General features: G+C 49.5%; 2 protein-coding genes across 2 annotated transcripts in view; one reads left to right on the top strand and one right to left on the bottom strand.

Moving 5' to 3' along the window:
* Positions 1-8,507, top strand: part of LOC122386413 (zinc finger protein 704-like) — a 61,850-nt gene extending 53,343 nt beyond the window's left edge. Inside the window, exons 5-8 of the mRNA XM_043375589.1 lie at positions 4,353-4,453; positions 4,819-5,122; positions 5,883-5,990; positions 6,319-8,507. Coding sequence (XP_043231524.1) covers positions 4,353-4,453; positions 4,819-5,122; positions 5,883-5,990; positions 6,319-6,399 — 594 coding nt within the window. The 3' untranslated portion in view covers positions 6,400-8,507. The remainder of the gene's footprint in view (positions 1-4,352; positions 4,454-4,818; positions 5,123-5,882; positions 5,991-6,318) is intronic.
* A 133-nt stretch (positions 8,508-8,640) lies between these two features.
* Positions 8,641-23,263, bottom strand: part of LOC122386412 (methyl farnesoate epoxidase-like) — a 28,601-nt gene continuing 13,978 nt past the window's right edge. The window contains exons 3-5 of the mRNA XM_043375588.1: positions 11,062-11,181; positions 10,598-10,746; positions 8,641-9,252 (exon numbers count right to left, since the gene is read on the bottom strand). Of these exons, the coding sequence (XP_043231523.1) occupies positions 8,895-9,252; positions 10,598-10,746; positions 11,062-11,181 (627 nt within the window). The 3' untranslated portion in view covers positions 8,641-8,894. The remainder of the gene's footprint in view (positions 9,253-10,597; positions 10,747-11,061; positions 11,182-23,263) is intronic.

Genomic DNA, 23,263 nt, shown 5'->3' with positions numbered 1-23,263 from the left:
AGGTGGATCTCGGCCCCTGTTTCACGATACGACTCTCCCCGCCGCTACAAGGTATCGAAACTTAGCCGGTTTCCATAAAGACGTTGGTAACATTGTAAAGTTTGCTTACGTTTCCATAGGAACGGAGGCACCCATACCTGATGATGTGAGGTACTGGGTAGCAGCGTGCCGCTAAACAGTGACTATAGCTTTGGCCCCAAGGCTGGTTTAGCCACGTGTTACATCTCAAGATATCTGTGGCTAAGAGCCAGGTCAGGTCATTTTACACCCTATATTATGTATATTGCCTGTATATTGGCTCATACTCAATACTCAATACTCTCTCTATCTCTATATATAATGATATATAATACTAATGATAAGTCAATAAGAGAAAATTGAAAGTCGTCTCATTTGGTCTGGGCGGGTCATTCTTAACACCCTCAAACATCGGGTTACATGTAAACAGTGACATGAAAACGGTCACCACTTCACCAACAGATTTTTTACTATAACTTTTGATAGAGACGTGCTAGAGCGGTGAAAACACGTCAGATGTGTTCAGCTCGTGCTCGACGATACGGATCGACTGATATGCAGCATGACCTTTTCCGGTCAGGTCATGACCTCGACCTGACGTAAAATTTTCAAAATGACCTTTCAAGGTCAATCTATAGTTCATTCGACGCGTCTCGACGAGAGGAACACGATGCTGGCAAAAGTAATGTCGTGGCTCGTTTGAGGCAAAAGTTATTACCGAAAAAACGTCTTTCGTAAACACGGCTATTTTTGGAGTTTTTGCCCTCTGGAGGCTAAACCGTTGACCTGAGGTCAAATCTAAGAATAAAACTCAGAAAGACCTGTGAAAGAGCTATCGAATGCGCTTTTCCGCGGCGCTGTAGTTCTATTGGTTCCCAAGTTATGCGTCGGGTGTTTCGAAAGTTGTTGAAATAAACAAAATTTGTCTTTAATGACCTCTAGTGACCTGACCTTTGACCTGACCTAAAAATGACCTAAGTATATCCGCCATTAGTTTTTACGCTTTTTGGAATGTCGCTTACCCCGTGTGGCTACGTGGCCCAGAAGCCGAGTTTGGGGGGGGGGCGGTGGTTTCATACACTCTCGGCCCGGCGCGGTTGGTACCGTGTACCGTCCCGGCGTGGGTTTATACTTTATGCAAGTATATTTGTGAAAGTTACAGGTTTAATTTAATCGTCAGATGAATATTTATCAAAAATATACTCATGAAATATATGTAAGAGATGACAACGATCGGAAAATTACCAATTTCGCGATGGGCGCTAGGTCGCCCACGTGGGTATGAAAACAACGATTTTCATGACAAAGGATACAATCTCAAATACTTAACCTGTCTCTAACGATTCTTGCCATTCTCATTTATACCATAGATATCTTCTGAGCTAGCTGAGAAACCACGTTCCGCAGAAAAATCACTTAATTAGCTCCGACACGACGCCCTCAACACGCACGAGGCCGGCCGCGTCCTTAGTGAAGATAGTTCACCTAAATGCCCACCAGGTGGCAGGGGATACAGGTCGCGGGGGGAGTTGCCGATCCGTTATGTGATCCGTGGCGCAGCCGAGCCGAATATGGCCGCCCTCTGGCCGGCGCAGATTTGGCAGCACGCACCTGACACGGCCTGAGTGCGCCTGCCAGATCTGCCGGATCGAGATCGCTGAGGGATTGACCTTGTGACGTGTGGAGCAGCTCGGTACCTGTGTGGGTTGGAGATGATTGGGCTGATGTGTCATTACATAAGTGGGACTAGGGTGTAGGTGGCTTGAGATCAAATGTGATTTATGAAGTTCCGGGCAATATCTTCTGCATTACTTTTTGCTGATTGCAGAGTGGTGTGATTCAGAAGGTAGGAAACGAGGCATCAATGAGCCAGTGCGCAAAGTCCGAAGGAACTAGGAAGAAAGGCAGGGCCAGCTTCAGGTCAAGGAATCAGTCTTCGAAACGTTGCTTTGCGCTGCAAACAATGCCGTAATAACGGTGTTGGTGTTAGGCTGCGTGATGGTTATACTACAGCATAGGCTCGTCAATGTTTTTGTCATATCAATATCCAATGCTTGCTGCTGATACCGATGTATTTTAGGCGAAACGACGTCAGCTCAGCTAAATTACAGCATGGGTTTACTTCACATAACGCGTATTTCCGCTATCGTTGTCGACAGGATAATTTCGGTGCTGGCGAGTTCGTTCAACTGACGGTCACCTGAGCCCAATCACAGTCTGTATCTCATTATGGTCGGTTCGACGAGTGCTCGGGCCGCCCCGCCCCTCCGCTTCCCTCCCCTCCCCACCACGGCAGTTCTCTGTGCGCCGCAGCAGAGCGGCCAGCCGGAGAGAGCGGAGAGCAGGAGAGAGGACGGGAGGCAGCGCGCTCGATGCCGTCCACGCAGGATCTGTAGTTGCAGCGCACTCTCCCGTCCCTACTTCCCCTGCCCACCAAGGCCCACCCTCGGTTATAAGGCGACACCGCACGGGCACCCTCTCCGAGGGCCCGTCAACCTAGCTCTCCCCATGTCGTTAAATGCTCTCCCTTTGTTCAGATGTGTTGCCTAGCCATCTTAGCTCTGTCTCAGTGAAGCTTTGAGTGCTGACCTTAATTCGGAGCCCACAGCGACACGAGACGAGCTCATGATCATAGCTCATGGACGTGTTACTTCCTTTGTCGGCTTGTTGAGTTTGCCGCTGAATCGACTTTATTACGGGCGGCTAGCAACCAAGTAAGACTTGCCGCTTTGTTCGCGGCACGCGTCCAGGCTCTCCCCGCCTCCGGTCCCGCTCACTGCAGCGGAAATGCCAGCCCGTGGGAGCGGCGCCCGAACGCAGGTCCGGGTGGACCCGGTCCGGACCCGGACCGTCCGGAGCCGGGCCGGACCCGACCGTCCGGAGTGTGTACCGTTCGGTGGTCGACCGGCGGCGCGGCGGCGACCGGCTTTGTTTGGACCCAGAGCCCAGCCGAGGCGCCCTGCGTCGGCTGATGCGAAAATCGAACGGGGAAGGGTGTGCGGGAGGGGTGTGGCAGCCGGCAGGTTGGAAAGGCGGGGTAGGGATCCTAGGGAGCTCACTGACGCCTGACAGTCGGCTCCCAGCTTGGGTTGTACCGCCACCGACCCCGCTGCTGCCGCCTTTGGCACCGGCCGGCGGCAGTCCTTTGTTCCTAATCCTGTCTGCCGGCCGGCGCCTGGGCAGCAACCGGTCGGGAGGGCGGGGCAGGTGCTACGGGGTAGGTAGCATCAATAAGTCACTGAACCTACGAGATGAACCTGGTTCATGACGCGATAGGGTTTGCATTCAATAACACACCGCGGAAGAACGGAGTTTGTTTTGTTTTGAACAGCTGATCGCCGGCTCACAACAGACCGTATCGCCAAGGTCGCTAGTGGGCGGGGCTGTTGTGGCAACAAACGGATCTTATCCTACCATCTAGCGACAGGTTTGGTAACTACAGCTTCTCTCGCCCGCCGGTCATATCCTACACTAGCCGTTGTGCATAGCACGGCGTACAGAACAGCTCCCAGAGGGCGCTGCTGGCAGTACCGAGCGGCGCAGGACAAAGGCCTCGCCGAAGGGCGGGCCGAGCCGGGTTGGATGGCAGTGGGACCGATCTTTAGCCGGTACCCGGCGGTCACTGGCCTGATCAGGGAACGGGACATGATATGCGCAGTTGGTCAACTTTGGCCGTTGGCGGACACCGGCAGGTCACATCAACCATCATTTTATATTTGTAACCACCGTTATAGCGCAACAATAGAAGCCGCCAAGGGCATAGCACGCTTACGTCACTGCTCGCGCTGGCAGTGACCCAGGCGTCCTGACCTCGGTCTGACTGACAACGCGTGACCCTGACGCGTCCCTCGCGGCCGGCCGGTCAACAGCCTCCGTTTTTGTCAACCACCTCCGCCTGTTTGCAAGGTGGTTCTTGGCGAGCAGATATACGCAAAGCTGGCTTTGGCAGACCTTTGATGTGTTTTCATCGGCTGGGTTTCGCTGACGGTGTTCGGAATTTGGCCCGATGCCTCGAGGGGAGAAAGAATGACCGATAAAGACAGTAACTGATAGCCGTAACGGAGAATGGTTGGCATTCAAACTTTTGGCAGGCTGAAATTGTCGAGCAGGAATAGTGGAATATTGTAGGACTGTTGAAATGCAAACGCCTAATGAACCCTGCGTTGTAGACACTAGACAGTGCCTTTGACTTTACAGAGTTTTGATAACTTGCCGATTCGTGTACGACCGGTGACTATGCGAGGCCTTTCTCACTGGCCCCGGTCCGCTCAGGCAAGTGCAGACTGTGACCCTTACGCATATTTTACGTAACCCGAACACACCTTTGTCGGCAGGTTTCCACCCAGACTGTGTACAAATGCACCTGGCCCGGCTGCAGCATAATCACATCCACCTGCTCTGCCATCGAGAAACATGTGCGCAACGTCCACCTTGGGTGAGTGAGGGCCGACAATGGCCGGTTCAAACGCGAGCGTGATGTTAAAGTTGACGGCCACAAACGACAAATTAGCGTTGTTTTGAACGACTCATCATTGAGCATGTGTTGTATTGTGAGCATAGCGAAACATAAATGCCTTTTAAAATCGCAATGTAATAACGAACGTTTCTTGCCAGAGCTCTTGGCAATTGCAGAAAAGTCGCAGATCTAGGAACGTAGTCTATATAAGACATGCTTTATCATTTATATTTCTATCCCAGTGTCTGAAAGGAAAAGCACGGCGACACACTGAAGCGGCCAGCATCCGACTCGACTGAGCCGTCCCAGTCCCCTGACACCCCGTACCGTTCCGTTCTCTTCAGGCCGCCGCGCCAGCAGGACTCGGACCTCAGCGACCACGAGGAGGAGTTCTACTACACCGAGTGCGACGTTGCTCTGGAGACGATGGAGAGTATCAGCGACGGCCTGGCCGGCCTGTACGCCAGCTCGCCGCCCACGCTGTCACACATGGACATGGCGCGTCCACCGCACGAGGACCCGCAGTACCAGAGGGAGTTGGCGATGAGGGCTGCGGGAGGAGACCCCGCAGCGGCAGCGGCGGCGGCGGCAGCGCCCATCCCGATCCCCGGACCCAGACAGTCGTGGACGACGTCGCTGTGGAGCACGGTGAGTGAGCGGGAGGAACGAAGGCTGGGAGGATAGAGTAAGTGGGAGATGGCAGGCAAGAGGTGGAGGAGATGTGGCGCATTCCCAAAGTGATTGCACGAAATGAATAGAACGGTGCCATACATCAGGCCATCACATGTTGCGTTGTACCTACATGCTTTCATACACCTGCGTCTTCTTGCATGTAGCAACTTTGCTGTTCTTTATCTTCCCTGGTTTGCTTTGTATCGCCATTCACCACAGTTCATCGATACCGGTCCAATTCACATCGCATCCTGTCTCGTTTTGCCCAGTGCCCTCACCCTTGCGCGCCCACCCCGGCCCAGCACCTGTTCCCCTCTCCCAGTTCATGAACTGTAGCTGAAGGTGTGAGAGGCAGGCGCACCCGCCACGTAACGACTTGTAATGACTGCAGCACACCGAGAACTAATTACCCCGTCATTACACGGGGTGGGGACGGGTGACGGCACTGTCACTTCCGCCACATGAACTGGGTAGAGGTTACTGCCGCATAACGGACAGGCTCAGTGGGCGGGACATGGGTCAGGTGCGGGAAAGTGTGTGTAGAGGAAATCAGGGTGACTAGATGTTGTCCATGTTCATCCAGGGTATTTACAAGTTCTGTAATAACATCTCGACTTGAATGGAGCTTGGTGACTACTGACTGAGTTTTCTTCGCTTTGCACGTTACCTCTGCTTTTATTGTATCCACGGCTCCTTTTGTGCAGCATGTTCATTGTCTCGCCTTCTGTGCCCTCAGACTGGCTCCAGCAAGTACATCCGACTGGGCACCAAGGTGATGACCACCAGCCCCAAGACGTCGCCCCACCACCGGCGCATCCGCGGAGACGTCAAAAAGTGCCGTAAGGTGAGCAGTCGTGAGATGAATTCAGTGCAGTTGAATGATAATGAAAAGGGAACACACTTTGTGATGTTCCAAAGAACGATCCAGAGAGGAAGTGCCTGTAGTGCACAAGTGAGCTTCACATACGTAGCAAAGGCAGAAAGAAAGGTTTACCCACACGAGCTCAAACCGGTCAAACGATAACTTTGAAAGCTGAGGAGGCTTTTTCGTCTGTATGAAGCTCTGATAACAAAACGCAGACTCACATCCTGCTAGAGCTGATGATTTTCGTGACATCACTATGGTCGATGCCTCTTTGTCAGACTTTGAGACCTGGCTGCGTATATTTCAGGTGTACGGAATGGAACACCGCGAGCAGTGGTGCACTCAGTGCAAATGGAAGAAGGCCTGCACACGGTTTGCAATGGACTGAGGGCGCGCTGCACCGGCGACCGTGGCGCCGCCAAGCGGAGACATGCTGAACCACACTGCCTGCCTCCTGCCGCCGCCAAACGATCTTTCCCATCGGGCTGTTGGTCCGTGAGCAGCGCTTTCCAGTGAGCGACACTGGGACTGAAGCTTGGCGCCTCGCTCGTCAGAGTGGACGTCCGAGCGTCACAGCGAAGTGGACCTACCCCCGACCCCGGCTGCCAAATGCCGACAACGGCGTATCTCACAGACTCTCCAGTCACACTCGCGCAGTTTTGAAGCTTTATATGTTGTCTGGTGTGCCGAGTACAAATAACTGGAACCGTAGATGGCTATATTGGCGCGCTCGCGCCCCGCCCGCCGCGTCGCCCCACCCCACCCGCCACCTCCTCGCTCCCAGCTAGTTAGCCGTAGTCTCATCCACATCCCCAGTGTCGTGAGCGCCAGAGGTCGTCGTTTTTGCGACGCGCCCGTGCGTCGCGCACGTGCCGAGTTCTTTGATGTCTTTCAGTCGTGCAGTGCGCCTGCTAGAGGTCCCGTCGATCCGGTGTGCCTAGGTTAGCCGTGTCTATGGGACGCGCAGTGCCATCATCGCCCGAGTCTCAACGTCGAGTCACCGGAGACCGAGTCAACCACCGTGTCAGCTGAGTCAGCGGAGTCAGCCGCGGCAGAGTCGCGGACTGAGGGCAGAGGGCAGGGCCCGGCCGCCCGCCGAGAGGACGCTCTTCAGAGGTCCAGCAGTGTCCAGTGTTTGATCTTCAGTGGCTGGTCTCGTGTAGTGGTCAGTGAGACGGCGCCGGTCGCGGTCAAGGTCAAGGTCATTCGGACGAGGTCAAGGTCACGGTGCCGATGACTGTCCAAGGGACGATAGTACAAACTCCGACTGTAAATACCATATATATGCAGACGCGCGTGTGCCGGGCATCGCTTGGAGGAGAAAATCGGGTGTGCCGGCAGCCGGCTGCTGCCACATGCAAAGGCAGTGCCGCACTTGGACTTGAGCAGCTTGCTGCTGCGAAGATTTATCGATGACTTTTGTTGACGGCTTTGAGAGTTTATTTCGAATCTGATTACTATTTGCCGATGTCTGGTATTTGAACTTATTTGTGTGATTTTAGAGACTGACAGTAGCATTTTTGAGTGGTGGATGATATGTGTGGTGGAGTGTTTTGAGCGCTGGCGAAGTGTGTACTTGCGGTCGTGATGGGTGGTAGTTTACAGCACGTGCTGGCAAATTGCAGAATCAAACTCGTCCTATATCTTCCGAGCGATTTTATCATCATCAAATGAGCTCATATGAGAATATGTTCATTTACCTATCTCCAACTTGTCCAGTCATAGCAAGTGTCGCATCACTGCCAGTACTGTGATTCGACTCACAGTGAAAGCTCGCTCGTGATTGGTCCCTGGTTTGACCCCGTGTGGGTCACTCAGTCCGTTTGCCAGCGTGTCGCTGCCTGTATGGAGTGTGATGAGTGCACCAAGTACAAACTCCACATATTGTGCCAGAACAGGCGTCCCGATGAAGTCTCTTCATTTGAGGGGTCTTGACTCGCTTGTTGCGCGAGGACAGCATCAGATTAGCTGGTGATGTCGATAAGGACGATCTCCGCACTGAGCTGCGTGCAAATGTGGCCTTTGTTCATTTGAACTTGGAACTCTCATGTTGCAGGTTTATGTATGGAAGTATGGCTTGACGAAATGTTCACAATGCTGGCTTTAGTATTACGGGAACTGAATGTGTGCGTATAGCGACCATGGATGGCGAGAGAGAACGGTTGGAACTTGGAACAAGTGAGCTGTGCTTTAACGGTGATGCCGGTCGAGACTTCGAAGCGAGCATGATGGCTGGTCATGTGCTCCAGACCTCCGCAGTGGATTTAGGAGAGCGTGAGCCTGCGCTGAGTCTACATGAGTCGCCTGAGATGAGAGGCAATCGAGGTGAACCGCGCCGGTCATGAGCTGAGCGAGTTTTAGTTGAGGAGGGAGGAGAGGAAAGAGAGAGGAAGAGATATCGGATTTGCAGTGGTTGAAACCGCTCCGAGTTTCACCCAAGCATATGTATATACAGGTGTAAATTATATTTTTAAAATAAATTTTATGTGTCCGGTATTCTCGTGTTTAAAACCGCGCTGGATGGGAAATGATCTACACGGCCATATTCGCAACAAAAGGGGTGTAGCTATGTTTGCTCACCTCCAATTATCTCATTATGTGAGAGCTATGAAGAGTCGGACACTTCCATTTTGTAATGCTGCAATATTTTATTAAATAACACATTCACAAATCACATCACATCAATCAATCCCAATTCCCTAGTGGTGGAGCATTTCGGATTTGCTGCACATCAAGGCATCAAGAATTTCCAGACACTATTCGGACAAAACACAACAAATAAATACACACGAGCATATCATAAAACATCACATTCACATTAGGAACACACGTAGGCCATGTTTCTTTGAACGTTGTCAACAGAAAGAATGATTCTGCCCCAGTTTACTGGTAGCGGGGCCTGTAGCCGACGATGACGCGCTCATACTGGGGCTGGTAGTAGCCGGCGGGAGCTTCGTCATCATCGTCCTCCTCCTCAGGAGCCTCGTAACGCTCCTCCTCCTCAGCGTCATCATCATCAGACGCCTCCGGGGTCGGGTACTCGGTGGGCACCGGGGTGGGCAGGTGGGCGCCCTGCGGCTGGAAGCCGTCTCCGTCGGCCGTGTAGGTGACGGAGTAGGTGACCCCGTCGTCGCCGAGGTAGCTGAACTGGCCGCTGACGCTGTAGCTCTCCTCGTCATCGCCGTATCCCTCAACCGGCCGGCCCGACTCGGAGGCGTAGATGCCGTTCTCAGTCTCGAAACTGGAGGACAAGAAGACGCGAGACGTAAACGGCTTAGCATGAAGGTAGCGATGTTAGGTATCGATAAAGAATTAGGCAGGTAAACATTGACAGCGCGAAATGTCCGTTATGTTCCGTACCCTTTTTTGATTAGGGCTCGGCTATGAAAAGGAGTCGGATCCTACCAAAACCTATAGAAGGACACCCATCTATAGGTTTACTACTAGCGCGAGTCGAAAGTTAACCCTCGCCGGACCTATTGGTTTTCTACATACGCGCCGGCCGAGGGGGGGGGGCGGGTACGACCCCCCCCCTCGCCGTTTCGCCCCTGGTGGAGCTAGCGCGTCGCGGAAAAAACGAGCGTGTGCGCCGTTACGAGACGCAGAGATTGGTACCCGATTTTAAGGTCCTAGGTCAACCGGTGACCTCTGAGGTCAGGTCAAGTGCCCCAAGGTACGGTTCAGTTTTTGGTGAATAACTTCGCAAAAAACGGCCGCAGAGCGCCGATTTTGGCAGCATCGTGTTCGTCTCGCTCAGGCGCGTCGAATGATATACTTTTTGTCCGGGTCAGGTCAACTTGGGGTGTTGACCTCAGGTCAAGGTCAGGTCAGCACCCCCAAGTCACGAAGTTGGTCGAAAGAGGTCATGTCGCATATCATTCGATTCGGCAGGTCTTCCTGAGTCCATTGGTGGCTTTCCCGACTCGCTAGCTCAGTTTGATCGAGAGTTATTGACGAAAAACTAATATGACCTTGATGACGTCATAAATGACGTCACGGAAGGTCAACATTGCAAAAGTGACGCATCTAACCTTGCAAGGAGTGCATCAAATCACGATTCTGTGTGCTTGAGATAGTTGGAGATCGTTCCCGGCGCCAGAATAGCAGTTTGAATTTTTCCCCATTGACTTATAATGGTGAGGTCACGAAAATGACCTGACCTCATATGACCTTTAGGAAAAATCCGAGATATACAAGTTGTGAGACTCATAATGGATACTAGATCCTGCAAGTTTCATTTCCCTGTGACATCTCCTCTGGCAGTGAGGGCGTTGCGAAGTTGCGACATCTGAAGACCGTGCAGAGGTTCACTTATGACGTCATAGGTCAGTGACCTGACCTGACCCAAAAATGCGGTTGGTATCAAAAGATGCGGCTTGGATCAAAGGTCAGGTATGCCAAGTTTCAGCTCTCTATCGCCAGCGTGTTCGGAGCTATCGCGAAAAAACCCTATGGGGGGGGGCGGCACCCGCCCCCCCCCCCTCGGCCGGCGAGGGTTAAACTTTCACGGCTGCCACCAACGTCTACGATCTGCTACAAAGTTATAGAGCCGCAGAGCTACAGAGAGCCGAGTGGCCAGTACTTACTGCGAGTCGTAGGACTGGTCGTCGCGGAGCTCCGACTCCTGCTTCAGAATCTGGTACACCTTGGGGGCGTACGTGGGGGCCGGCGCCGAATAGCCGCGGTCCGGGGCCGGGGCGGCGGCGGCCACGGCCAGAACGGCGGCAAACACAAACTGAAACAGCAGACAGGGTGACGGTTATAGTGCTGGTAGTTATTGAATAGTGGGTTTTACTGCACAAATAGTTCCACTTATTAGTGCAGCTTAGGAAAAGGCAGCAGAGTAAATAAATTTTAGAATTGAGCAAATCTAGATGTTACAAGACAATCTGCAGCAAATCTAATAGTTTAGCAGGTATGATTCGCATTATGCTTGTATGCATATGTAGCATTATAGCATATGCTTCGCTGAAATTGCCAGGAACAAACGCCATAATAAGAGAAAATGCAAGTTTTCCAAGCAGTTCACTTTCCTTCACCAGCGTCTTACCAGCTTCATGGTGCTCTGAGTGTCTGTGGATGTTGTCTCGATGTGTGAGAGCTGTGAAGATCTGATGCCGGTCCGTCTGGGCCGGTCCGTTTTATACGGTCTCTGCGGACCGGTCTGGATCTGCGGTACCTCGTCACGGTCAGCCGGGGACAGTTGTTCTCTCGTCCTGCGAGGACAGTTGTCCTCTCGCTGCTGTCCTCTGGGGACGCTCCGTGCAGACCCGGCGTCCCTAATTGGGTCAAGACGATAATTTGGACCGGAACGACCAGCTCACTTGGTGTAGCAGATAGGGATTACCCGAGCCGTGCTGGGAGGCGTTTTTATCCCCCCGCCTCCTCAGGTAAATAAATATCTCAAAAACGGCTTGACACACCTTTATCATGCAACTTTTTAGTATACCTACATCTTGTTGCTGAATTGTCAGACCCGCGTCGTTCAAGGTCAGGTCACCAGATCACGTGAATTGGCCAAATCTCAGAACCATGGTGTGTCAAAAGTGGAAATAGCCGCCCGGCTTTAGTTCGCCAGCCTTGCCAATAGATGGCAGTACAACAATGTGGGCAGCGGATCGTGCAGTTGACGTCAAATCTTCGTTATCTGCTAAGAATTGAATGTCGGATCTTTTCATGCAAGAATCAAGTAAATCGGTCCACAACTTTTCTAGCAACATAGATATGAAGTCAAACACCCTGCCAGAGCGGCAGCGCGGCGGCCGGCGGCGCCCGGGGAGACTGGCGGCCCTGAACGGTTCCGACTTGACACTGCACTAAAACCTGTTAACTGCTTGGAATAGTTATTATAGCAAAATTTTCATTCAAGTGAGGGATAACCAAGGGCAGGAAGTATGTATGCTTGTGTGCGTACTGTGTAAGCCAAGAAACTGCATTAGCAGACACTCGCTAATATTAGATCCAGCCAAGTCCAAACGCATTCCAGGGGATGTGTTCCTGATGGGTCAACAATATTTATCGTTCGAGGGCGGATACAGTTTTAACAATACAAAAAATATTTTTGCACAGCTCTATTCCTTGAATAATTCTCTTCAACGCCTCATTCCTAGTTAAGCGAATTAGCCCACCCTGGTTGAATAAATAAGGCGATTTCGCCACAAGGTCGCGGAAAACCGACCGAAAACGGCCGCGCTCAACGTTAATTTGGGCATGCAGACTCTAAAAAACTCGCATTGGGCGGGTAGGGTTTCCCAGGTATTGGCTCCAAAATACCGTATTCGGCTCCCGAATACGTCCAAGTGACCCGCCTCGTTCCTAGTTAAACTCTAATTAGATCAAGTGACTCATAAGGAGCGAAAAAGCGACAAAAAGCATGAATTTCCCTATGGCGGCGGGCTGCAGGGTTGCCAGACGGCGCACCGGCTATTTCCACTTTTGACACACCATGCTAAGTTCCAATGCTCGATTAATTAGAGTAACAGAATGCAAAAAATAAAATATCAATCCCGGAATGCTGATATCGGTGACCGGTTTTTCTTATTTTTGGTCAGAGCATTTCACCGACCTGTCCATCATAATTTAATGGGAAGAGTTAAATGCGTCTCTTTTCGACATATGCCAAAATACGAGTAAACATTATCAACCCGCGCCCCAGTGTCAGTCTGGATTTTCCACGACCTGGGCCTCGTTTCATAAAGCTCTGCCGTAACTTACACCTTTCCGTAATTCACACCCTTTCAAACTACGGAGCGCAAATGAAGCCGTTTCACAAAGCCACAACTGGAATTGTTTACACCTCCGTAACTATAAGCACATTTGCGTAGTTACCGTAATTTATCAAGCGTCCTACAAATTACAATTTCATGTCAACACTTATTTTCTCACAAGACATTATAACACAATTATGTTGAATTTAAATAGTAAAAATTATTTATGAAAGAAACAACATCGATTTTGCTGACCATCCTTTATTAAATCAATCATTGAAAACAGCAGAAAGCCAGCTAAGCGGAGGTGCCTAACTACGAAAGTGGCGCGGTGCGCCGAATAAACAAAATTCCGACAGTGGCCACAAAAAGTGACTGGTACAGAAGATTTGCAGTTTCTTTTTCTCATTTTGGCTGTTCTTTCTTCATCACCGGGCTCAACATTATAAAAAAAGATAAAATTAGCTTCGAATCTTAACATTAATTCAAAATCACGCAACTTTTTTGTGCGTAGTTTACATCACTGATATCAAGAACTTGATAAAATATTTGGCGTTAATTACGTCGTTTTATGAAACCCAATTGGCATCAGCCCCCGTTCACGAGCTTCAGAATTCCTTTACCGTGACGTCATCACGGCGCATGAATTTTCCTTCACCCATAGAAATGCATGCAAAGCATGGTGTGTTTCAGGCGGGCTAAGGAGAAATCTAAGGCCTACATGTGTTCAAAAGACGTACCACTAAGCCAATGGATTCGTCTCATTACGATAAATGGGGTTGAAATCGAAACATTCGGCCTATATTTATCTAAAATGGGCCAATCAAATGGTCCCTGCAACTCATAATGAAGGATTTCCTCTGCGTTGAAAAATTTGCTTCAAGTGTTTTTTCATCAGCGACAGGGGAAATCCTTCATAATTGCTACCAGATTACTACCATATTCCCTCGCATTTCTGTTGCGCATTGCCTCACAAATAAGAGTTTTGTGAAGTTTATATTAATTAAATTGTCATATTTTGACTGATTTTGGCGATTTTCAATTATTTCAACGCAGCATGGATCAGATAGCTCTCATAGTTTGCTGAAGAATGTGGCTTTTGCTTGGTTATTTTCAAGTTATCTGTGATTTGGTGCGCCGTGATCGTAGCATTATACAAATTATATAAACTTTAAAAATTAATCAACTTTTGAAGTGAAGTTCACATGAAAAATCAAAAGTTCAAGCATAATAATTGTTTAGATATAATGATGCAACATGTGTCTCCCAGATGGAACTTATATTTCAATTGAAAACTGAAAATGGAAAACAGAAGATGGATCTGCGGAGTTACTGAGATCACAAGGTGCTCTTGATTGTTGGTAATTGAAGATGTTGAGAGAACTTGTGAATCTGCATAGGGGAGAGTGGGGCAAGTCGCCCCCGTTAAGGAAAAACTGTTTTCACGAATAAGTATGAAGGCACAGATCTCTAAGTAAAAGATTTTCTGGAAGCACATTCAATTTACCACTTAATGCATCGCACATAAGTCCAGTCTATTCTAAATGTGTTAAGCAATTAACGTTTTTCTCGAACAAGTCATTTCGAGCATCTTACCCCGTGGGCGGGTAAGATGCCCACTCTATAGGGGTAAGATGCACATAATGAGGGCGTCTTAACCCACAGTGGTGAAATTTATGTTTTGATGTGCTGGGGCAGGAAAACGTATTGTTACTGTGTGAAGTACGCAATTTGGCAGGTCTTTGATCATTTACCAACGACTGAAATGACATATTAAATCAGTTTATAGGCAATATATCTGCATATGGCGCTGATACATCGGACGATCTCGCAATAGATAGTTTTATAAACATCGTTCTTGTATTGAACAAATGTAAAAACAAACTGCGTTTGAGTCAAGTACCGGACCTCCCTGCTGAACATAAGCCCATGTCTTCAGCGTAAGAAACTCCATATGACATGCCATACTCAGGCATCAAAGCTGCAACTATAATGGGGCAAGCCCCGGTTTTGTGACCGGTTCGCGTCACGATACCCGTAGTCGCGCCGCTCAGTTGCGGCAGAAGTCACACGTGTAACTTTCCCTCATGTCATTTGCATCTGTGCAGGGCACACACGCCCATCCTGAGCACCTCCCGCACTGAATCCATTCCTCACACGACCTTACAAAACGCATCCCACAGATGATACAGTTGACATCACTGTCTTTATCTGCAGCCATGCTTCCGGAGTTTGCTTCTTTCTTAGCCTTTAGTCGCCCTGTGTTCTTCCCCTTTCTGGCCGTTTTTCTTTGTGTGCACTCGAGCATCCTTTTCAGTGGCGAAGAAGTTAAAACGGCTGCCCGCTCCGCCCTTCGCGACCTCTTCCTTTTCGGCCCGTGAGGAGTTGGGCATAGCGAGTTCAGCGTGCTACCGGCGCATACACCGGCAGCGGCAGCGGCCTCACCATCAGCGGGCGGCGCCGCCACGCCGCTGGGACCAGCTCCTCCACCATCAGTGCGCGGCGCCGCCACGCCGCTGGGCCCGGCTCCTCCACCATCAGTGGACGGCGCCGCCACGCCGCTGGGCCCGGCTCCTCCACCATCAGGGGGCGGCGCCGCCACGCCGCTGGGCCCGGCTCCTCCACCATCAGTGGACGGCGCCGCCACGCCGCTGGGCCCGGCTCCTCCACCATCAGTGCGCGGCGCCGCCACGCCGCTGGGCCCGGCTCCTCCACCACCAGCGGGCGGCGCCGCCACGCCGCTGGGCCCGGCTCCTCCACCATCAGGAGGCGGCGCCGCCACGCCGCTGGGACCGGCTCCTCCACCATCAGTGCGCGGCGCTGCCACGCCGCTGGGACCGGCTCCTCTACCGTCAGTGCGCGGCGCTGCCACGCCGCTGGGACCGGCTCCTCTACCGTCAGCGGACGGCACCGCCACGCCGCTGGGACCGGCTCCTCCATCGCGCTCGGGCGGCACTGTCGTGCGCTCCCCGCGGGGCCTGAAGCCATCCACCATTGGATTTTCATCTGGCTCTTCCTCTGTGAGACCCGCTGGTGCGAAATCCTCTTCTGTGAAGAGCATTTCGCACGGCCAGATACCAGACGCTCTGAAGCCATTGATAGCTCGCTCCATCGTCGCTGCCCTGGTGTAGGCGGTGCCAAAGATCTGTGCGACCTCGTACTCCGTCACGCGTCTGCCGGGATGGGCCCTCATCCAGCTGTCGGCGGCGCTGTTATAGCTGCTCTTAATAGCTTTGAACACCCCCACATCCAATGGCTGCATCCTGTGCGATGAATGTGGTGGGAGCGCGTTATGATCGTCACGCCGTGCTCTCGCGCCAGGTCGATCACCTCGATAGATTTGTGGCTATGGTGGCCGTCCAAAATGAGGATGTGCTTTTCCTCAACCCGTGGTTTCACTGACTTCAAGAAGTGCTGGAACCACTGGAGGAACACTTCTCGATCTGTCCAGCCTGATTTGGTGCAGGTTCCAACGGAGCCCGGTGGTGCCCCGTTCATGAGACTTCCGACCATCCTCGTTCGGCCGAAGACAAGGAGAGGGGGCAGGTAGCCTCCCGCGGCGTTTGCCGCGCACAGCACTGTGACCAACTTCTCCCGCTCTGCACTCGTGATCTTGCCCACCCGCTTCACTCCCTTCGAGGCTACGATCTTTACAGGTGTCTGCACTGTGGATATTCCCGTTTCATCCATGTTCCACACCTTCGCCGGACCGTAGTTATCCGCGTCGAGAACTTCCTTGTAGATGGTGAAGAACCGCTCAACTTGAGGCCGATTAAAACCGACGGCCCTGGCCATACTTGTGGCCTCCGGACTCCTGATAGAAAGATCAGGGTGTCTCTTCAAAAAACCCTGCAGCCAGTCCTTGCCAGCCATACGTGAGTCTTTGGAAAAGCGTGTCTTCAGGCCCATCTTCTTTGCGAACTCATACGCGATCATCCGGACATTCTCTGCCGTCAGGCCGAACAGGAGCCTCTCCATTTCCTTTATCTTCCCTACCAGGACATTTTCGAGGGACAGAGGTATATCCGTACCCCTCCCAAGGTGCCCAGGGATTTGAACTTTGCCGTCCCGGTGGCGTCGCAGAGTCTTTCTGGGCACGCCCCATTCCTTTGATGCCTTGTACAGCGTCATTCCTGATTGAACGGCTCTCAGCGCATTTCTGAGTGACACCTGCCCATACGAGGCTCGCGCAGTTGTCCTTTTCCTAGTCCTCATAGTAAGGAGCCTGTAATTAAAGTCAGAATACGATATTAGCAATGACGAAATGACAATTTCTTTAAAGGGCTAAGATGCCCACATGCATTGGGGTAAGACGCCCCGGGAGCCTCTTTCCCCGCACCCATTATGGGCATCTTACACACCAGCTTCCGGTGGCGCAAATGATCCGACTAAAAAATCCGGCGATCATGACGCACTGTTTTGCAGTGTTTTTTTTATGAGCGAAATGTACTAAATTTCGCCGGAAAATAACAAATTTCACGTACTCGCGGAATTATGGAAATAATTACCGTTTTTCAAAGGCACATTTAATCTAAAAAACAGCATAAAATGCAATAATGCTCACCCACGACGTGAATTCCAGCGGAGCGGCACGATTTTTTGGGGAGTAAACAATCCTGGCTTCTGCTTCAAACAAAAACTATAAAAAATACTTTACAACTGTTGGTGTTGCAGCTAAGGGGTAGTGGGCGTCTTACCCGAGGGGGCGTCTTGCCCCACTCTCCCCTACCAGTCCTGACTTGCTTGATTGTTTAAAATTATTTTAATTCTCATAATTGTGTAATGTGTAGTGACTGTGCACACTGCGCAGCACATGTGCGCAGAAATGTGCAGGTGGCTGGTGGTAGGTGGGTTAAACTTCGGAGATGCGAATTCGGATGTCAGTTATAAAATTAATGGTTATGCCTTGTAGAGTAAGCTCTGCTGTTTTTTTGGAATTGTCTTTTTTATAATTGTAACCTACAATGCTGTTAGTTTCATTTTTATTAAAATGCTCGACCAGAATTTGCACTTGTTCATGCATGAATGGCTAAGTTTTTGGGGTGTTTATTCAACCCTGACTGCTCAAGTTTTTCAAAGGCACATGACACAGCACGGCTAGATCAGCTGGTACCTACCTGTTGACTATTTTTGTTTTTGGCGGTGATGTGTTCGCTGTTTGTCTTTTGCAAGGTGGTCAATGAAATAAAATAATGCATTATTTTGGAATGTTTCCTTGACGGAAGCCAGGAACCGGATTGATGTGTGCTGGTGAATGAGATGGTTCAAAAGCATTATCTGATGTTTTTCAATGTGCATAAGCCATAACATCCCTTTCATACGCTGAAGTTTTAACCCGCGCCCTGGTGGGGTCTGTTTATAACGCGACCTGGTGGGGGGGGGCTATTTTTTGCCCCCCCTCGTATCTCCGAAACTACTGGACGGATCCACAAAATTCAAACGGCGTTCGAAAGGCCTGTCAAATTTGTCGACGGAAACCAAATTTCATTGACCTCAGGGTCACCGATGACGTCACAGGTCAGGTCAAAGATGAAATGTTTCACCGTTCACGGGTCTTCTAGGGAATGCGCTATAACACCGAGGAAAACGCATTTTGTCGAGAATCAGCGGTAGGGCGTCAGTTGCCTAGTAGATATGTTGCTATTAGAGGTCACTAGCAATACCAGGTCAGGTCACAGGTCAGGTCACCAAGGGTCACAGGTCAGGTCACATGAGCCCAACTTTACTAAGGTTGTGTGATACATGTTTTATGGCCAATTTTTCATTTCCAACTCAATGGTGTTGGTTATAAGACTATCAGGTACGGCTTAGATCACTTTCTGGTGAAGTTCAGGTCAAGGTCAGGTCAAGGTCAGGCCAAAAAAGGTCAAATTTTAAAGTTGATATTTTTGCATAAATTGGGTATTGATTCGATGCAGCTCGTCACGGGGAGTCTAATGGTGATCTTTGTTTTGCGCTACGGGGTCTAGAATTGCTAAAAATTGAGTTTGAAAATTTGACGTCATCAATTTTGAACAGTTTTTTCGCTATAACTTCGCCAAAAAAGGAGGTATCAATCTCAAATTTGGTATGTGGATGGAAGGCGGTAAGGACTATCACATATATTCCGGTTTTTGCGAAATTCAAAAAACTTTTTGGATTTTTCGATTAGTATATCCAAAAAATCTATTTTTTGATTTTTGGGGGTCAAAATCCAAAAATTTCAAAAATCCGAGATAGCAGTTTTGTAGCCCTGTCCAATCTACAGCTTTTATGTCCATATTATTTTTCTGTTTTTCCAAAGCTATAGGCCTGACAGCTCTTCCCGCGAAACCCTTTTTTGGGTCGAAAACGGCAGAACATGACGTCACTCTGACGTCATTTCCGGCCAACCTATCATAGCCTTTGGAAAAATTTTTGGTCACAATGTGTAAAATTGATGTCCGGGAGGGTACTGAAAGTTTGGTGACGATCAGCGCAGCGGTTCTGGAGATATATCGAAAAGTCTGGAGGGGGGGCAAAAAATAGCCCCCCCCCCACCAGGGCGCGGGTTAATAGCTTCTCAGTCTCTGTCATTTTCCTGAAATATTGGTGTAGATAAGAGATATCAGTACCTTCTCAGAGGTACATACCTGCCTTCTGCTGGATGAATATTTAATTGGTTGGACGAAATGGACAGGTAGCCTTATGATAATGTTATTGTTATGTGAAATCTTATTTCTATAAAACTTTGAAAATGAAGTTCTAATTATTCATATGTGCATACATTTTTGATGACTAAGAAAGTTTTCCACAAGAGTAGAAAATGTGGGAAAGTCTATCAAATAACACATTCTGAAGGCTCAATGCTGACAGAGTGCTGCCTCAAAGAATAACTGACTTGCTGGGTTACGAATATTTTTTTATTTTAATTTTCAAATGTAATGTACAATACATTGCAGTGAAATAACAAAATAGTGCAGTAAAATAGTATTGGCGACGATCAAACAACACCTGCGCCATTGATGTCTGCAAACATTGCTACCAGATTGCTACCAAATCCGTGACGTAGCTACGGCGCCTTTATTTCCCTAGTGAACCAACCTGAGTAGTAAAGTAATCTTGATTGGCATCACTTGGTCCGGAATCGAGCATTTGCCGTAAACGATGCTCCGTAATTTCGATGGCGTGAATTACTCCGGTCTTCGGCTTTGTGAAACCGAATTGGCATCAAATACGCCAAATCTGGCATTATTGACGGAACGCCGTAAGTAATTCCTTTTATGAAACGAGGCCCTGGTGTGGGGGGTGTTTGAACATCCCCTCTTCTAACTCGGCTCCTGGGCCACGTAGCGACACGCGGTAAGCGGCAATCGAAAGAACGTCAAAAACAAGGACGAAAACACTCAGTCATTTTTTGGGTCAGGTCAAAGGTCAGGTCACCAGAGGTCACCAAAGGTAAAATGTTGACTATTTCAACATTTTGGAAACTGCCAACGGCTATCTCGGGAACTGATAGAGCTACAGCGCCGCGGAAAAGCGCATTCGATAGCCCTTTTATAGGCCTTTCTGAATAATGTTCTCAGATTTGACCTCAGGCCAAAGGTTTAGCCTCCAGAGGGCAAAAACTCCGAAAATAGCCGTTTTTTACGAAAATCGGTTTTTCGGCGATAACTTTTGACTCAAAAGAGCAATGGCATTACTTTTGCCAGCATCGTGTTCCTCTCGTCGAGACGCGTCGAACGAACTGTAAGTTGACCTGGAAAGGTCAACTTGAAAATTTGACCTCAGGTCAAGGTCATGACCTGACCGGAAAAGGTCATGTTGCATATCAGTCGATCCGCAACGTCGAGGCAAACACATCTAAGGCGTCTTCAGCGCTCTAGCACGCTTCTATCAGAAGTTATTAGCGAAAAACTGTTAGATTCTTTTCGTGACCTGAGATGACCTCGGGGACATAACGAGGGGTCACAGTTGCCATTTTCCGGTTCAGTGTGTCAATTTTACCTACATATCGATGTTTGAGAGTGTCTAGAATAGCGTTCGTGCAAAACAGACGCTTTTCAATTTTCTCCCTTTGACATATAATGGAGAGGCCGCAAAATTGACCTGACCTTAGGTCACCGATATCAAAATTCCGAGGTAAACATTTTATAGATACTGTTACCCTCATCAATCGCTGAAAGTTTCAAAGTGATCGGTCACTCGGTGTAGCTATGGCAGACATTGAAACTTTTTATGAGGTGAGGTCACTTCAAGTGACCTGGTGACCTGACCTTGAATGACCTTGGTCTGAAATTTTGACAACATGTGTAGAATTGATGTTGAGATATCTGCGAAAAACCGGAGGGGGTGTTCAAACACCCCCCCCCCCACACACACACACACACACTTGGTCGCGGGTTAACCCTCGCCGGCACAGGCCATTTTGCGTCCTTCGGCGGCACAAGGGGGGGTTGGTACGACCCCCCCCTCGCGTTTGGCCCCTGATCGAGCTAGAGCTTCGCGGAAAAAACGAGCGTGCTGCCCGTCACGAGATGAAGCCGATAATACCCAATTTTAAGGTCCTAGGTCATCGGGTGACCTTCCAGGTCAGGTCAATGACCCGAAAACCGGGAAAATCGGGACCTGTTAGAAAGTCGTAAAGTGTGGCTGCTATGTGGTTTTCCGGGGTGCTGATCACGAATATCGTGTTAGTTTTGATCACAGATGATGTCTTTAACCCGGCAGGCGGTGGGCCTACCAGCCACCTTCCGCGCGGTGGGGGGGGGGGGCACTTTTTTGCCCCCCCCCCGTATCTCCGAAAGTACTGGACGGATCCGGAAAATTCAAACGGCGTTCGATAGCCCTGTCAAATTTGTCGAAGGGAACCAAATTTCATTGACCTCGGGGTCACCGATGACGTCACAGGTCAGGTCAAAGATAAAATGTTTCACCGTTCACGGGGCTTCTAGGGAAAGCGCTATAACACCGAGTAAAACGCATTTTGTCGAAAATCAGCGATAAGGCGTCAGTTGTCTAGTACATATGTTGCTATTAGAGGTCACTGGTCATACCAGGTCAGGTCACAGGTCAGGTCACCAAAGGTCACCAAGGGTCACCACATGAGCCCAACTTTACTAAGGTTATGCGATGCATGTTTTATGGCCAGTTTTTCATTTCCAACTCAATGGTGTTGGTTATAAGACCATCAGGTACGGTTTAGGTCACTTTCTGGTGGAGGTCAGGTCAAGGTCAGGTCAAAAAAGGTCAAATTTCAAAGTTGATATTTTTGCATAAAATGGGTATCGATTCGATGCAGCTCGTCACGGGGAGTCTAATGGTGCTCTTTGTTTTGCGCTACGAGGTCTAGAATTGCTAAAAATTGAGTTTGAAAATTTGACGTCATCAATTTTGAACAGTTTTTTTCACTTTAACTTGGCCAAAAAAAAAGAGGTATCGATCTCAAATTTGGTATGTAGATAGAAGACGGTAGGGGCTATCACATATATTCAGGTTTTTTCGAAATTCGAAAAACTTTTTGGATTTTTTGGCTATTTTATTCAAAAAATCTATTTTTTGATTTTTGGGGGTCAAAATCCAAGAAATTCGAAAAACCGAAATAGCAGTTTTGTAGCCCTTTTAATTCCACACCTTTTATGTATGAAACATTTTTCTGTATCTCTAAAGCTGTAGGCCTGACAGCTCTTCCCGCGAAACCTTTTTTTGGGTCGAAAATGGAAAAAATGACGTCACTCTGACGTCATTAGCGGCCAACCTATCATAGCCTTTGGAAAAAAATTTTGGTTACCATGTGCGCTAGCTGCTCCCGGGAGGGTGCTGAAAGTTTGGTGACGATCGGCGCAGCGGTTCTCGAGATATATCGAAAAAACTAAAGCATGGTGTGTCAAAAGTGGAAATAGCCGCCCGCGGCTTAAGTTCGCCAGCCTTGTCAATAGATGGCAGTACCACAATATGGGCAGCGGATCGTGCAATTGACGTCAAATTTTCGTTATCTGCTAAGAATTTAATGGCGGATCTTTTCATGCAAGAATCAAGTAAATCGGTCCACAACTTTTCTAGCGACAGAGATATGAAGTCAAACACCCTGCCAGAGCGGCGGCGCGGCGGCCGGCGGCGCCCGGGGAGACTGGCGGCCCTGAACGGTTCCGACTTGACACTGCACTAAAACCTGTTAACTGCTTGGAATAGTTATTATAGCAAAATTTTCATTCAAGTGAGGGATAACCAAGGGCAGGAAGTATGTATGCTTGTGTGCGTACTGTGTAAGCCAAGAAACTGCATTAGCAGACACTCGCTAATATTAGATCCAGCCAAGTCCAAACGCATTCCAGGGGATGTGTTCCTGATGGGTCAACAATATTTATCGTTCGAGGGCGGATATAGTTTTAACAATACAAAAAATATTTTTGCACAGCTCTATTCCTTGAATAATTCTCTTCAACGCCTCATTCCTAGTTAAGCGAATTAGCCCACCCTGGTTGAATAAATAAGGCGATTTCGCCACAAGGTCGCGGAAAACCGACCGAAAACGGCCGCGCTCAACGTTAATTTGGGCATGCAGACTCTAAAAAACTCGCATTGGGC

This window comes from Amphibalanus amphitrite, unplaced genomic scaffold, assembly GCF_019059575.1.
Source record: "Amphibalanus amphitrite isolate SeventyFive unplaced genomic scaffold, NRLGWU_Aamphi_draft 000250F_arrow, whole genome shotgun sequence".
Lineage (NCBI taxonomy): Eukaryota > Metazoa > Arthropoda > Thecostraca > Balanomorpha > Balanidae > Amphibalanus > Amphibalanus amphitrite.
This window is presented reverse-complemented; position numbering and strand designations above follow the sequence as displayed.